Source organism: Magnolia sinica, chromosome 2 (assembly GCF_029962835.1).
Source record: "Magnolia sinica isolate HGM2019 chromosome 2, MsV1, whole genome shotgun sequence".
NCBI lineage: Eukaryota > Viridiplantae > Streptophyta > Magnoliopsida > Magnoliales > Magnoliaceae > Magnolia > Magnolia sinica.
In genome coordinates, this window is record NC_080574.1 from 2,410,212 (window position 1) to 2,426,782 (window position 16,571).

Below are 16,571 nucleotides of genomic sequence, written 5' to 3' on the forward strand. Positions count from 1 at the left end.
GTGGATGTTAGACACACAACATGGCCCCCACATATCATGGGTGTTGGGCTGCGTAAAGCGGTCGCTGGACCAAAAAAGTTCGTTTTCTCTTCCTCGCGACTCAGTATGCAGCGTGTCTCTGCCACTGGAGCCCACATTCTGAGTGGTACGATGATCAGAACCGTCCATATTGTGGAATATAATCTATAATGGCCACAGTAAGAAAATTAGCTTGATCAGATTAGTACGGCCTTTAATATCTGCTGATGAATTCAAATTTCAATGGCTTGCACATTCAGCTCTAAATTCAAATGTTAGTATTATTACTAGAGTGCTATTATTAAATGATGTCTTAATTATATTATAGTAACGAGAATATAGACCGTTAAGATCTTCATCCATCTCCGCATGTGGGCCCAAGTACATGGGTATGAACGCTTAATTCCGAATCGCCAGAGAGGCCAAAACGAACTCAGGAAAAAAATAGCTACGTTTCTGGAATCTAGTGACGTGGCGTTCAAGATCCGCTGACGTGGTGAGGAACGGATATCCACGACACAACTCCCTCCTCACTGTAACGCCAACGACTTTGGACGGGTCCAACACCAGACGGCTAACCACCACTTGTCCGTTCGACTGCCACGTGGTATCTGTTAGACCCACTTTCGGACACGTGTCCATTCTTGATTCACACGTGTCAATACTCGTGCTATAGGCGTGAACTGTAAGGAACAGGTTCTTGTTCCAGCCTATAAATGACCGAAGTGAGAGAAACAGGCACTTCATCTCTTTGTTGTTCGAAGATCAGCTAAAATCATGATCGTCGATCCGGCTAAAAGGTCTGAAGATCCAATCTCCCGTTCGGATGTCCATATTCTGAGAGAGATCCTGGCTGCCGAATCCGCCATGGAATCCGGCAAAGATCTCCCGAGATTTGCAGGTCCGAGAAGACCAACCGATCTGAAAAAAGAATCCGGAGAACGGTTTCCATGTATGGAGATCGGATCTCACATGGAATCGGGCGAGCTTCCGAGACTTATAGAAGCGAAAAGAAGCCTTGAGAGATCGAAGGATCGGAGTGTTTCAGGCGAATGGAAGAGGTTTCCAGCGGAAGAGACGGAGAAGTGGAGAGATGCGTGGGACAGATCCGATGATTGGAGGTTTCCGTTCGTTCATCATCAGGTGCTGAAGATCAGAGAAGAGGATTTGCATCTCGGCGAAGACTTAGGCGAGGGTTTGAGCGCGAAAGATAAGATCGCTTTCCTTCATCTCAGATCGCAGGTGGATGCTCTGTTCTACTCGCGGCCGATTCTGCGATCTTCTCCCCTCGGCAATAAGACGGCCATCGAATCCGTGCAGTGAGAAGAGGTCCGATTTCTCTCTCTCTCTCTCCCTCGCCTATCTTTTACGCATCAGTTTTTCTCCGCGAATTTTCTTTTCGGTTTCAAAAATCTCTTACAGTGAGAAAGATGGATATGCCCTTTTATCCATAGCTAATTTCCCTGAAAACAAAACCGGACTCTTGCCCTTGATTCTTTTTTCTCTTCACGAAATGAAAGGTAATAGCGGCGGCAGAGCCGTAATTTTATTTGCCTTTCCGAGCTCGAGCTCCTTTAATTTAAGGTGACGAGTGAAATTACTGTTATACCCGTGTCGGGGCAGAAATTCGTGTTCGAAAATTGGAAGGCAGTGCACGCGAATTTCCAACAGAGACCTGTTACAGGGAGCCCGTGCAACAAAAAGCTACGTGGGGCCCACCGTGATGACCGTGTGAAATTCTCTCCTTCCATCAGTTTCGCCAGGTTAGGACGTTCTCTCAGAATGAGGTAGATCCAAAACCAAGTGGGCTATAACACAGGAAACAGAGTAAGGATTGGAACGTCCATCGTTGAAAACCTTCCTGGGACCCGTCGTCATGTTTGTATGCCATCCAACCCCTTAATAAGGTGATTCGCACTAGGGGCAAGGGAAAGCACTAAAATCAGCTCGATCCCAAATTTCTGTGGGCCCCAGGAAGATTTCAATGGTGGCCGTCCAATCCTCACTTCTTAGCACAAGCTAGGGCAACGGATGGACGGAGTGGATGTGTCGCACAGACATCACGACATGGGCTGCCTGTAACAGGTAATTTAGGAAATTCGTGTTCAGAAGGTAGCACGCTCGACCATCTGACTTAGTGGACTGTAGCGATCTCACTGTCCACTGGCATTTATGTAGATCAGATCCGTCCATTTGGTCGGTCCGCGGAAAGTGATTACGTCCATCGCCACCTGTTGTAACGGTCGGGTCTCCACGTCCGCGCGGTAAAACACTGGGCACTGTGAGATTGGAGGGTTATAGCAGCAAAAACCAAAACATATCGATTAATCTTATAATAAAGCCTTTTTGGAATTCGAATGAAACTAAAGGGAGATTACTTTTGCTTATTTTTTTTCTTCTGAATTTGGCCATGTTTGCAGGATTGCATGCGTACTCGAGAAGGGAAAGAAAGCATCGTCATTCAAGCAATCGGGTTCGTGGGTTCTTCTTTCAGGGTCGAATTTCTAGCTTCTTGTTACTATCGGCTTAGATGGTGGGATAATTCGATCTGGCGCGCCCGTGTACAGACAAAGATAGCGTAGTGTGTTAGTTTTCAGCTGTGTGTGTTTTTCATTCCTCTCTAATTTTCCGATGTTCTTCTCTAGAACCTTGCTGTAAGTAATCCATGGTCTGATAGGAGAACGAGTAAAAATGGGGGAGAATATATGGACATGTGGTAGATGGAGAAATATAAAAGATGAAAAAACCAGTTTCCTTTTCCAAGATGAATAACCGTTTCGTCCGTAATGATTTTGAGAGCGGCTCGGTTAACACCTTAGGGGTGTTGTCCTAACCGTGGGGCCCACCTTGATGTGTGTGTGTGTGTATATATATATATATATATATATATATATATATATATATATATATATTATTATTATTATTATTTTTTTTTTTTTCATATCAACTCTGTCCATCTGTTTTTCCATCTCATTTTATGATGAGATCTCAAATCATTAGAATATTCAAATCTCAGGTGGACCATACTAATAGAAATAGTAATGAATAACAATTAAAAACTTTTGATCTTTATATTTTCCCTTCATCCGGATCTTTTTGATATTATAAACACGTTGGATTGCAAATCAAAATTACAAAAAACCTTAATATGGGCCCTTTGGAATTTTTAATGGTGAGGCACTCAATCGGCACGTTTCCTGTGGTGTGGTCGACCTGAGATTTGGATCTGCATAATTTTTGGTCCCCTAATCTAAAATGGGTTGGAGAAACGAATGGACGGCTTGGATTTACAACACAACATAAAGGTGGGCCCTACGATAGGGGTGACAGCCGCTATGCTGTTACCCGGGTAACACCTAATCCGCTCCCAGCTCTAACGATTCGCCTCTTTTAGCTTTTGAGCTTTGCTCATGAGTCATGTCACAGGCATGTAAACGTACATGGTACTGCAGGCCTCAGCACGCCCATTGTATGTGTTGTTTGGTTGTTGAACAGTTCTTCCCCTGATTTTGAGGATTCCGAGGAGTTGGTTTCAGGCATCAAAATCATGTCGATTAGCGCGTTATAACTGGTAAGATTGAAATAGCACGCAAGATCATACGATCCCTACGAAGCATGGGTCTATGGATATATGCACCTTTAGGTAAATGAGACAAGTTATATAAGGGTTAATGAGGGGGGAAAACAATGTATTTGAGTGAGAGTTTTCCTCGTGCAAGGGAAGAAAAAATAAGGGTGTAACGAGTACTAAAAATGAGTTACTTTTGGGTGAGATTTTTGAAGTGGAGATTTCAAGGGCTTGTTTTACATTCCATCATTGGACGAAGAGCAAGCGTGTATTCTTCAATGGTAGGCCGCGTGTATTTTTCGATGGTAGGTCATGCTTTTTTATAGTGACGACGACAACCCGGAAGGGAAATTGTATGATTGTTTATTGTGGCATTAGAGGGGGAAAGGGATGTGATTCATTGGGTTGGTGATATATATATATTTTTTAACACTAAGTTATAATTTCTTTTTGTAGTAATTTCTTTTCGTACAAGGGTGGATTTATTTACTTGTCCCTAGCTAGAAAGCAAAAATGCCAAAAAAATGCAACAATTATGAAGGTTTCGGTAATAAAATTATATTAAAAATGCATTATTATTATTATTTTATTTGTCATGTTGAAACACATATATACATATATGAAGGAAAGTCCATCAAAGATTTTAATTCTCAACCATGAGAGGGAAGGAAAACTATACACACTATAAGCTCTTTAGATTTGGCATATTAGGATTTTCGGAGGGAAGAAATTGTCTAAAGTTAGGGTTTAAGAGGAGAGACAATTGTCTTAAATTAAAATCTTATACTTATTGTAGAGAAATCATTAGTAAAACATGATTACTTGACTTTGTAACTTTGGTGGTCCTTGAATCGAGCATTACACATGACTAAAATTTCCATAAGAATGCAACCAACGGTTTAGATTGAACCACCTGAGTGCTGGTTTTAAGCTCAGCATCGGCTTTGTGCTGACTTTGTACAAGGCCGACGTTTCCAGCACCGGTTTTGAGTTTTAGGCACGAAGTTGGCGATGCTATCATCGGCTTTGCACAACAGCCAACACCTACATTGTGCGAATTCGACGCTCGCTTTGTGGGTTTTTCTCACTGCACTGGCCCAATTCGGTCACTCCAAATCAGAAACAGAGGCTAGGTGACTCTGCACTCCAACAGAGGATCGGCTTCAGCAGTGGTTCGATTTGCCTGTGCCAAATGTATTGGAGAATGGCTCCACCTTGTGTAGAAATTTGGTGTAACAAAGAGCAGAGGAAAAAAAATAAAAATTTTGAGAACGCAAGAAACTTTGAAAAGAAATGATAAATGACATGATCATCCAGCCATTGAATTGGTGGACATTTATTGGACAGTTAAAAATGAAAAATCAAGTGTCCACAAATTGGAGGTTAGGATTGTCCACAAATCCAGATCTTTTGCTGTCCTGGGTCGAACCTAAGGCTAGAAATGGGTCATGCGTGGGCCCAGCAAAATCAAAATTTTGAATAGGCCAGCTTGAAGGCCTGGCTTGAACAAGGCCAGGGTCCAGCCCATTGCCAGTCCAGGACTTCAGGCCAGGGCCAGCCCCCACTAGAATGTTGTGAAGTTTGCCTTCTATTATTTTTTATTAGAGTTTGTCTGCTGTGATACAATTTATTTTCCCGAAATACCAGTAAGTGTCTTTATACGTCTAGTTGGTCCATGTGGAAATGCTGATTAAGTGATTAGAACCATTGAATTGCGGGCTCCGTGGTGGACCCAAAAACCCTAAATATTACAGCTTGGAAGACGCCATTCATTAATATTTGTCATTTTGTTTGGACTATGTTTCTTTCTTAACCATATATATTTGGAGGTCACTGATCAAAGAGTAAAAGGCCAGCTTGGGGGATTTTTGGAGCATTCTCTACTCTTCACAACATTAATTAAATTGATGGTTTGGATGACATGAAAATATGCCACACAACATTAATCAAATGGACAGTTTGGATGACCCAAAAATATGCCCCACTTCCATTAACCGGTGTATAAGGACATTGTCCGCGTTCCTACAAGGGGACCATATAATTTCTCATTTCCTAGGTTTAACTTGAGAAGATTATAAATCCCTGGAGAGCAAGGTGGATGAGTCAATAACCTTCCAACCATTCAAAAAATCAATCTACCTATATTAGATGGGCCTAAAAATCATGTGGCCGACCGATCCAAGATATTCTAGTTTCTTATGGACCATGTGCTGGTTTTTGTTGTTCATTTAATGACCAAAATCACCGTGGTCAATTAATTATTGTAAAATTTCTGCAATGCCTTAATCGAACCGGTCCAAATTCAAATTTAAATCCATTTTTGTTAAGTTAATTTCAATGATTTGTTGGGTTGAACCAACCTAATTGCACCCCAGGTGACCCAACCAGGTCTACCCAACTTTTCAGATAGGAGGGGTGGAATGAGTAGGGTTCGGGTCCAGTTGGGTCAACCCAAGCTGACCAATGTACTCTATGTGCTAGTTTCGCTGGACGCAAATGTCCAATCAACCCAACCCAACTCAACCCATTGAGTTATAATCAGGTGGGGTGGCCGGACCCCACCTGGTGCGAACTAGTTTAAGCACTCACATCATATGGGCCAGCTCAATGTGCAGATCAGGCTAGCTAGGGTTCACCACAAACCCGACTCATTTATTTCAATGGGCCGTTGACTATAGTGCTGCCCAAAGTTTTTTGGGACCACTAGGGCCACCCGATCCAGCCCGGGTGTCCTACACACTTATGCCCGGCTAGGATATTTTGCACGCTTGCTAAGGTTTACGTTTTAAGGTCACGTGCGAAGGCGCGTCTATACTGTATAAGCAAGCAAAGTTCGCCGTTGATTAGTTTAATTTCTTAGATTTAAGAGTACATTAAACGGAAATGCAGATCAGGGGGTTTTTAGGGAACTTTTATGGATGTTTGCGTGCTTATCAATGGATGGCTTGGATTTTACGGATTTGTTGCAAGATGAAAGGCTCGGATTGTACTTACTCCCGCTTCGTCTGATTTTGGCACCCTTTCTCTTCCCTCTATCTAGAAGGGAAGAGTATATGCTTGCGTTGGGCCGTGTATGCGGCCAACGCATTGCTGTGAGTGCTGTCGGTTTGGCCACGTGTTAATTAGCCTGCTGTTGAGGGGAATGGACGCGGATTTCCTACGAAAGCCTGGGATGCCACGTGGGGCCTACCATGATGTTTCTGAAAAATCCACCCCGTCCATCCCAGTGGGATGAAGTGAAAACACAAAAACTATTAACCTTATAATAAAATCTTGTGGCCATACAAATATTTAAATGGTGATCAATGAATCTCCACTGTTTTCTCTCGTGCGGCCCACTTGAGTGTTGGATCCATCTAACTCATGGTGTCATTTCCTAAAAGGATCTGAAAAAACGTATGGACGGGGTGGATTTTTCAGAAACATCATGGTGGAGCCCACGTAGCACCCAGCGTCCGCGTCCGGGCTTCAAACGGAACAGTATCCTCCACAACGCCAGTTTTATGCAGCCTATGTAACACCCAGGATCTTTGGGACCACCATGTTCTATATTTGAAATCCACTCCGTCCATCAGATGCGTTAATCGATTCTAAGCCCTGCTGCCAAAAATCGACTATATTCACAACTCAGATGGGTCACACCACAGGGAACAGTGGGATGGAACCCCAGCCATAGGTTTATGTGCCGGGTCATCAGGCTGTGCATCTTTCATAAAATCCATAACTCATATGGGCCATAACTCGCAAACGTGGAGGTTTTAAGCACAGTTTTACAAACTTTCTTTGAGGTCTAAACTGTCCATTACTTTTTAAATGTTTTGCCGACCTGATATTTACAACTGCCTGATTTTTTGGGTCAAGTTCATATACATGCTGTTCCAGCCCAATTGAGTGGCTCGCATGAGTGGAAGATGCGTGTGGGCTTGGTAAAAGCCGCCGTAAGGACAATGCTGTCATTTTAGCAGAGACAGGATCGCTTCTGGCTTGATTTCTATCTATGAGTGGGGCCACACCTTGCTTAATCCAAAATCATTAGGTGGATTGCATGTGTTTGCAGTTCCATACAAACATTTTCATATTCCGAGACGAACTTTTTTTCCTGGAAAACGACATGAGCGCTTCTCTCTCCTATAGATTGGGCCCTCGGCCCAAATGATATCGATTGTACATTAATCTGAGCCGTCTATACGGCGACACTAACGATCGGTGATCCATGCCCCAACAAATTTGCTGACTGGAGACTCTAGCCATTGGCCCTAGGGCCTTTTAATTTTCAACTGAATGAGGATACCAATCAGTGCTGCATTAACTGTTATTTTCAGGCCACCCAAAAATAAAAAGCAGGGAATCAATGGTTAGAATCGTCCTTTTGAGAAGCTTCTTGGGGTATGCCCAATCCACCATGAGTCCCACCCGATTGACGCTTCGGATTACCTAAACATGTGCACCCACTGGAACAAACTGAAAAACCTATTTCTTCTTCTTCTTCTACTTCTTTTTTTCCTCAACTTTCGTCAAAAGAGAGAGAGAGCGAGCGCAAATACTTATATTTTCCATGTAATTGTAACAAACATAGACAAAAGATAATACAGAAATAAGAAGTGGATTAATTACATTAACAGATTCTTGATTATCTCTGCTTCAGCGCCACTACTGTCCATATTCTCCAGTAGGTGAGCTAGCTGTTCGTTCAAGCTATCAAGCTCTCTGTGCAACCTCCGGATGTAGTTACATGTCTCTTTTAGAACCACAGATGCCGAGGCCTACACCAGAATCAACGAATGAATAGTAATTAGCTATCAAATAGAAAAAATCGAGTTCAAAGATAACACACAAATGTTGCATTTAACTAAAACATCCTAAATTAACCTTTCGTTTTATCACAGATGTATCATTCACAAGTGTTCTTTTCTAGTGTAGCAAAGAGAGAGGAAACCATGGGCTTTACTCATTCCCTCCCAACAGAGGCATTTTTTGCAATTTAACCCCTATGAATCATGACGATGCTAATTACAATCCAATTACCAATGCTTAGTGGATTAGTATTTTATTTATTTATTAAATGCGCCTATGGTGTTTACAGCCAAGATACAATACTGACTCAACCAGACACAACATGATTAATTATGATTTGAGTGGTCTATTTTATAACTGCCTACTGAACTAATTAACAAGACGCAATGTTGGCCCAATCAAACATTTGTTCGGTAGCACCTAACCCTTTCTTTCTTTTTTCTTTTTTAACACATACCTGCATTACACACACTCACACAAGCACAAACCATATGGGCAGTCGACCCCATGATCTCAATGTAAATGTCCGCCCAATCAAATATAGTAAGATTGTTTATTTGTTGGGTAGCACCTAAACCTTTTTTCAAAAACACATACCTGCATGACACACCCACTCACACAAACATAGAACACATGGGCACTTGATCTCATGATCTCTGTGTGGAAATAGAATTTGTCTACTACCAAGCGATGGAGCTGGACCGGGTAGCACCCAAACTTCTATTTTAGCTTGGTTACATGAACATGCAGAAAGACTTATAATGCCCTAACCTACCCTGCTTAAGCTCTCGGTACGTCGTTCTGGGACCAGAGCTTGTAATCTGGAGATGAGATCATTGATCTCTTCCTCAGTGATCTTCTTTGGAACCCTAGATCTTCCGCTCGACATTGTTGGAGGTGACGGCACGTGTGTTTTAGAAAATGGAAAGAATGAGGAAGTGGGAAGTGGGGGAAGGATGGAAGGAGAAATACTATTTAAAGGAAGGAGTTGGGGAGTTCTTTGGGGACAGGTTGGTGAGAAAACACATTGAAAAAAATATTAAGAAAGATTGCTTTGATAAATGTACATACCAGATGAGGCCCATTTGTCTCTCATTCGGTGCGCATGCTGGGCCCATTTATATGGTGGGCTTGATTTATAATACCTTGGGTGGGCCCATGGGCTTCCTTTTTCAGCTTAAGATGGGCCCACTACAAGTTTAGATCGACACAGTGAGCCCTTGCTACTCAACCATAAAGATTCCTCCGTTGAGGTTGCTGGTTTCACGCGCCTGTCGGAGACCTGCTGTCTACATTCTGGTACACGTGCCAATGTGGAATATGTGTACGAGATCTAAGGCGAATCATCCTCACGCTGTTTCACTCTTCAGGTGAGCTGCAATCTACAAAGCAACTGACAGTTAAAGATATTTCTAACCGTCGATCATTTATGTTTGCAGTAGCACAAACGAGATGTGAAATTGCCTGGTTATTAGGACAGGTGATCTAAATAGGGCACAGCACCTTATGAAAAGCTCCGATCTCATACATATATATGTTAGATGTTGGAACTTTTGCGTGTGCGTTAGCTGGGCTTCCACACGCGTGTGAGATTAGCCAACCTCGAGGTCGTCCACCTCCGTGTTTCAATTTCTAGAGATTGCTAGCGGAGTTATTTGATACCGTGGCAGAATATGACAATCGATACGCACGCACTCAGAAACTGTAAAATGGTATAGATCATAGCAAATCAAACTGACTAAATTGTGGTGGTCATTGTTTCCAAGTCACAGTCCCGAAATAAGATTGGTCGAACTATCCTAATATTTAATTTTTGGATAGTTGTTTTTTGAAATAGGAACATTGGATATATATATATATATATATATATATCCAATTTCAGCCATCCAATAAACATCCAGCAATCCGATTGTCATATAATCAAAATAACTTAATTTTTAGTTCATGATACATCTAAATTGCGAACCATAACTTCAACAGTTTAATTTTATTATATTTAAATTACTGCTTGTCATCCATCACACATTCACACCTCGCCAGAGTATCAAAGTTTCTCTCTTGTAGCTAATTTAGTACTCTTTTAACGATCTAGTTGGCTAAGCGGATAGGAAGCTTTCCATGAACATGGTTGTGAACTCCGTTCATCCATTTGATCGTGTATTGGGTCCCCAACTCAATTCATAAGCATAAATAGAATAACATACATAAATCAACAATCACAAATACAAAAATTTGTAGTAGTTCGGCTAAATCCCCACTTTATTTCTAGATGACGAAATTAAACTCGAGTTTTTCTGATTTTACTATTCAAATAATTTTTTATAAATTCACCGTTAACTTTTAGAATGATCTTCTATCAGTTCACCACACACATTTTCAGTCATACTTAAGGGCTTAAGTACACTTTCAATGGAAGCTCACATAAAGAGTACATACACTCTTGTTGGAGGCTCACATAGATACTTATAAAAGTTTTTTAATAGGCTAATGACACGGGTTGAAACAATCCTACGCCCACCAAGATATTTATTTGCTATCCAACCTGCTCCTAAGGCAATTCTGATCTAGGTGAAGGGAAAACACAACTACCAACTTATCTGCGTCCAATCTCTATTGTTTCATGTTGTGTGGTCCGCTTGAGCTTTGGATAAAATGACGGGGGCAAAATGGATAGACTGAATGGATAAAACATATATATCACGGTAGCCCCCGCATGGTCTTCTCTGGGCAATCCGTGTCTTACTCTTGAGCATCTGCACATCTCTGCTGCCGAACCAAAGGACGGCTTGGATCTTATATGTGTGCACCAAATCGGCGCACGTGCAGGGCTGGGCAATACAGGCCCATGGCCATGGGATGAAACCATGTTGCCTCGTCCTGGACACCCTTTTGTTGTTACATGGATGACATTCAAAGATGGTTTAATTATTCAATAGAGAAAGGGGTTTAAACTACGCATTCCGGCGTATGTGCATGTACCTGGGACGAAGCTCTAGGTTTCGAATAATTAAATTTTGGATGTATCTACCAAACTCCTTAAATTTCGCCACCCGGACTCGATACATGGTCTTGATTACGCCATGTGTCGACCCCCTCATGTTGGGGAACGGATTGGCTGGTGTACCACACACCAGCTATATAGATGGTGTATCGACGAGAGCAGGTTCTGTGGGTCTTATCATGAGGTATCTGTTATATCCAAAATGTCCATCCAATTGGCGAGCTCGTCTTAAGGCTTGCGCCGAAAAATAAGAGAGATCTAAAGATCAATTGGATCACACTGAAAAAGCATTGGGGGATCGAACGTCAACCATTGAAGCCCTTTTGGGGTCACAGCAGTTTCCCATCAATATGAATTTTTTTTCCTCTTCATCCATGCATTTGAGACCTTATTAACAGATTGGATGGAAAATAAGCGTTATGTTGGGCCTTAGGAATTTTTTAACGGTGAAAATCATTATCTTTGCTGCTATTCTTGGTGTGGTCCATTTAAGCTTGGATATGATTCGTTTTTTGTCTAATGCTCTGAAATGATCTCGAAAAATGGATGAACGGTGTGGATATTGTAAATACATGATTGTGGGGATATGTAACTTTGATCTCATTTTAACCGTGAGCTCGAGGAGCGTCGGTGCTCTCTTCGCACGACGCGTACGTACACAGCTATATAGCTGGTGTGTGGTATACCAGCCAAAACGGACGCGGATTAGATACTGACAGGTTGAGTACACTCGCTACTGAAGTGACGTCACCAAGTTGTGTGAAAACCACCGTGATGTATGTATTGTATCCACACCGTTCATCCATTTGGACAGAGAATTATACGGCATAATACAAAGAATTAAAAAGATTTAAATCTATAGTGGACCCACTACAGAAAACAGAAGGAAGAGTGACATTGAAACCTTCATAAGGTCCACAATGATGTTTATCTTAGATCCAACGTGCTCATAAGTTAAGACAGACGTGAAAGAATGAAAAACACAAATTTCAGCTTGATCGATAACTTTTGTGGCCTTTAGAAAATCTTAATGGTAGGCGTCTCTCTCCGGTTTTCTGTGGTGGGGTTCATACGAGCTTTGGATCTGACTCATTCTTTGGATGATGCCCAAAATTGATATCTACAAATGGTAAATTGATTTCTACAAATGGATGGAAGGTGTAGATACAACATATACACCACGGTGGATCCAAAGAAGTTGATGACGTCATTTCAGTAGCAAGTCTCGCTGCTCAACATGTCAGTAGCTAATCCGTGCACTTGCTTTACACGTGGAACGAGGCACACCTGGGTTATACCTGACCCACTTGTCAGGTGATCCCTACGACTTAGAAGACATCTGAAAATAAAAAAAAAGTATGATTGCATGGTGGGCCATACATCTATTAAAAAGTTAATGAACAGTTGAAAAGGAATTGTCTAGCAGTACAAATTATCGGTACGTGTGTGGGCCCATCTGATGATCGCATGGAGTGTGAAAATCAACAACTTCCTGACGGAATCGCCCCCGTCCGAGCTTACACACGTGTGACTCATTTCCACGTTTGAGGCGAGTGCAGTCAAAATTTCCCAACTAATATTTTCCCAAAGAGATGCAAGAATGCAGGTCGGAAGATCGATCCTCACGGTACGCGTGGCACTATTCTCCTGGTGTCGCAGTATGATCGGACAATTGTCAGCCATCCGTCGAGTGGCCTTCAAACTCATCGTTATATGAAGCATGGTTTTGAGACTCGGACGATTTGCCACGTATGCGATTATAAAATACCCGATTAGAAACCGTGTGATCCGCATAACTTGGACTTTGGCCAACTCGTTCGAGTCACTGGGTTGGCTCTGACAACTCATCCAGTCTAAAATGTTTACTAGGGTGGCAATGGGCCAGGTGGTCCACTCGACTCATTTTATGTACATATGTTATATTCTACAAATAATGTCATTCCTCTAAAAATTTCTATTTCTTTTTACATGTGTGGCCCACTTGATCATCCAATAGATTAGAAGCATTCGAGTGAGAAGAAAGGGATCTTATCTGTTCGGACTGGGCCAGGTTAGGCCCATACTAGACTTGGGATGGGCCGGGATCATAACATGATACTGTTAAAGCGATGAAATAAGCCCAAACCCATAGTAAGCAATTTTAGGCCCAGCACGGTCTGTTTCGACTCTATGGCAGCATAAACCACAGTTATTTATTTATTTATTTATACACACACGCAGACACTCACACCGTAGTGGGATTTCACCACCTATGGATACTCGAACCCTTGACCGGGTGTTGAAACTCGTGAGAGTCTACCACAGTTATTCTAAAGGTGATGGCCTATATCCAACCTTTAAAATGGTTATTTCCAAGTGGGTATTCAGCCCTCTCAATATAGGGGATGCAATGGACCAGGTTGGGATTTGGAGTTGCACTAGCCTAGGCCTATCCCTTGGGAGAAGTTTGGGGTCCATACCCTAGCCTTATGATATAGGGTGGGTCATAAACACTTTCATCACAAGGATGGACCAGAGAAGGCCCAATTGGAGGCGGAAATGATTCGAACTGTCAGAATTTGAAATTGGTTGTATCTCGCAAATGAAAATGAGTTTTTTGACATATTATATATGGTTTTGGGATAGAAAGGCATACTTAAGCCAACCAACCTTGCCACGCTAGATTTGCATGATTTCATCCAATTGACAGTCAAAAGTCTCATTTAGTTTCATTTTTACTATAAATAATAAATTTTAATTCGAATATAACTTTTGATCCTTTGAGTTGCAGAAGTCGTGCCCATCACGAAAAGGGTTTAGAAAAGTTAAGAGAATAACATGGGCAAAATTGTACACTTAATATTTTTAGCCGTAAATTTACTATTAATAGTAAGTGAATTTTTAGGGTATTTGAGTTGGAATATAAGTCTAAAACTTTGTCTTAAGTTTGAGCTAGTTGTAATTTTGTTTTCTATTTTTTTAAATTTTTTTAATTTTTTTTTATCACCAATCAAATTACTTCGAAGTAATTATGACCTGAGGAAGATGGTGATCGACCTCGTCACGTCCCTCCCTGTGCCACCCTATACTGATTACTGCTTGACCCATTGCCACCCGTACTCTTAGGCGGTGCCCTATACTGCTTGCCCATTGCCACCCATACTCTTAGGACACACGTGATGCACATTTACAAGCTCTGGATCTTTCATCAGTTAGGCATGATCTATGCCATGAAAATCTCTGTTGGTCAAATGATTTTGGTGGCAGATGGTTGAAATTCTGACCATCAAATGTGGAAAACTGGCCATTTTGAACTGTCCGTTAGCGATCCTCAAAACCGCTTCAATCAAAGCCCGTGATCATCTAACTGATGTGATGTTTTGGTGTACGAGGCATCTGCACTAGGGCCCAATAGATGAACAATCGAGAATTGTTACACTTGCTTCCTATCTGCATACATCAGGTTATATAACTAACTGCCTTTCGGGGAGCTTAAAGCAACTACGATTTGTGTAGCTAACAGCTATCGGACCATTCTAAAAAAACCTTAGAAAGGTTGGCCCCATCAGCCTTCTGGGCTCAAATTTCCTCACTGGTTTGGGCCTTAACATTAAGCCCATGGGTCGGTTTTCAATTTGAGTTTAGGTCCAATTCCAAGCTCGAGAGTACTTCCTGAGGAACTGAGCTCTAATCCATGTACATATGATACGCCCATGCCCATGTTTCAGGACTAAAGTTTTCTGGATGAGATGACTTACAGCCCATTAGGTGTGGCCCAAATCCATCTAAAAGCAAATCAGGCAATCTGGGCCGTTGGCAGTGGCAATCTATTTCCCATTTATTGAAGTATTGTTGGTCTGAGGGTATGATCGTCAAGGCCCAAGGTCAGGCATATCTATTTTGTCCCTTTCATGGACCAGGATAATCTCGGGCCGAGATTTTATTTAGCAGCGCTATAGTAACTATGGGTGAGCTACCAGCAGGACTCTAGCTCCTTTGCAACATAAGCAATTACATTTTAGTGAATCCTCAAGCCATGGATATGCAAAGCATACTGGAGTTTAGCATGTAATCTGTACCTTGTGGGGTCCAATCTCAACTTGGAAGGCAAGGTTCACAGTATCACGTGCCAGCCTCGAGCTCCAAAATCAATACATAACCGAATGAGTCAGTTACTAGCCTCCTCATATTCATCTATTATTTCTCTCAACTCAGAAACTAATGAGTCAGTCCAAGGCAAATTTAAAAACCATGTTATGAACTGAATTCTCCACAGTACATGCATGATAAAACAAAATCAAGAAGCAAATATCCGGTCCCACAGGTCTGGGTGAGCCACCTTGAGCCTGGCCCATGAGGATAGCAGTTTGAGCTAATAAGAGCAGATTATTCCAATTTTCGTTTTCACGATAGACTCCATCCCTTACACATCAGCAGAAAATAGCTAATAAAGTGTTCTATGTTAAAATCTCTCCCACAACGTTCTATTTGATCGATGCCTTCGGACTATAGGCTTGATCCATGGTTCAGTAATCGAAACCGTTGATCTGACACACAATTAAGGAAGTCTGCATCCAACTCTCTAAGAGGTAGAATTGTAAGCAGCTTCCCTTGATTTGGATTATTGCAAGTGCCATCCCTCTCCTAGAGAGGCAAGAGAAATATGTCAAATGATAGATTACCCTCAGTTAGACCATACCTTGTGTTGTTGTAGAAATCCGGACGTCCTTCTTAGATTAATTGAGACTTACAAAAGAAGACAAAGACGGAGATCCTGACTGTATCAGGGGACTCTTCGATGCCAAAGCCAGATAGGCAAATTAGGTCCGGTGGAACGTAAGGTTTTTGGGAGTATTTTTTAGAATAGATTGCATGTAACTTTCTCTATTAGGGATCACTACAAGAAAGTAGGCCTTTAGTCTCAATTTTTTAGCCTCGGTTGAAAAAATGGAGGCTAAATGTGTTTTTTAGCCTCAATTGATAAGGAACTGAGGCTAAAAGTTCATTTTTTACCTCAGTTGCTTTGAAACTAAGGCTAAAAGTCTACTTTTTAGCCTCAGTTGCATAGTAATCGAGGCGAAAAGTCTACTTTTTAGCCTCAATTGCATAGGAACTGAGGCGAAAGGTTTACTTTTTAGCCTCAGTTGCATAAGAACCGAGGCGAAAGGTCTACTTTTTAGACTCAGTTGCATAGGAACTGAGGCGAAAAGT

The 16,571-nt window shown here is 41.8% G+C and overlaps 2 protein-coding genes across 2 annotated transcripts; one reads left to right on the top strand and one right to left on the bottom strand.

Moving 5' to 3' along the window:
* The first annotated feature begins 749 nt into the window (after positions 1-749).
* On the top strand, positions 750-2,781 carry LOC131231693 (uncharacterized). The gene is made up of 2 exons (XM_058227983.1): positions 750-1,347; positions 2,439-2,781. The coding sequence occupies exon 1, from the start codon at positions 796-798 to the stop codon at positions 1,339-1,341; it is 546 nt and encodes a 181-aa protein (XP_058083966.1). The 5' UTR covers positions 750-795; the 3' UTR covers positions 1,342-1,347; positions 2,439-2,781.
* A 5,347-nt stretch (positions 2,782-8,128) lies between these two features.
* On the bottom strand, positions 8,129-9,414 carry LOC131225822 (transcription factor ILI6-like). Its single transcript, XM_058221412.1, has 2 exons — positions 9,156-9,414; positions 8,129-8,349 (listed from the first exon to the last, which is right to left on the bottom strand). Exons 1-2 carry the CDS (start codon positions 9,267-9,269, stop codon positions 8,197-8,199), a joined length of 267 nt encoding a protein of 88 aa, XP_058077395.1. The 5' UTR covers positions 9,270-9,414; the 3' UTR covers positions 8,129-8,196.
* Positions 9,415-16,571: the final 7,157 nt, after the last annotated feature.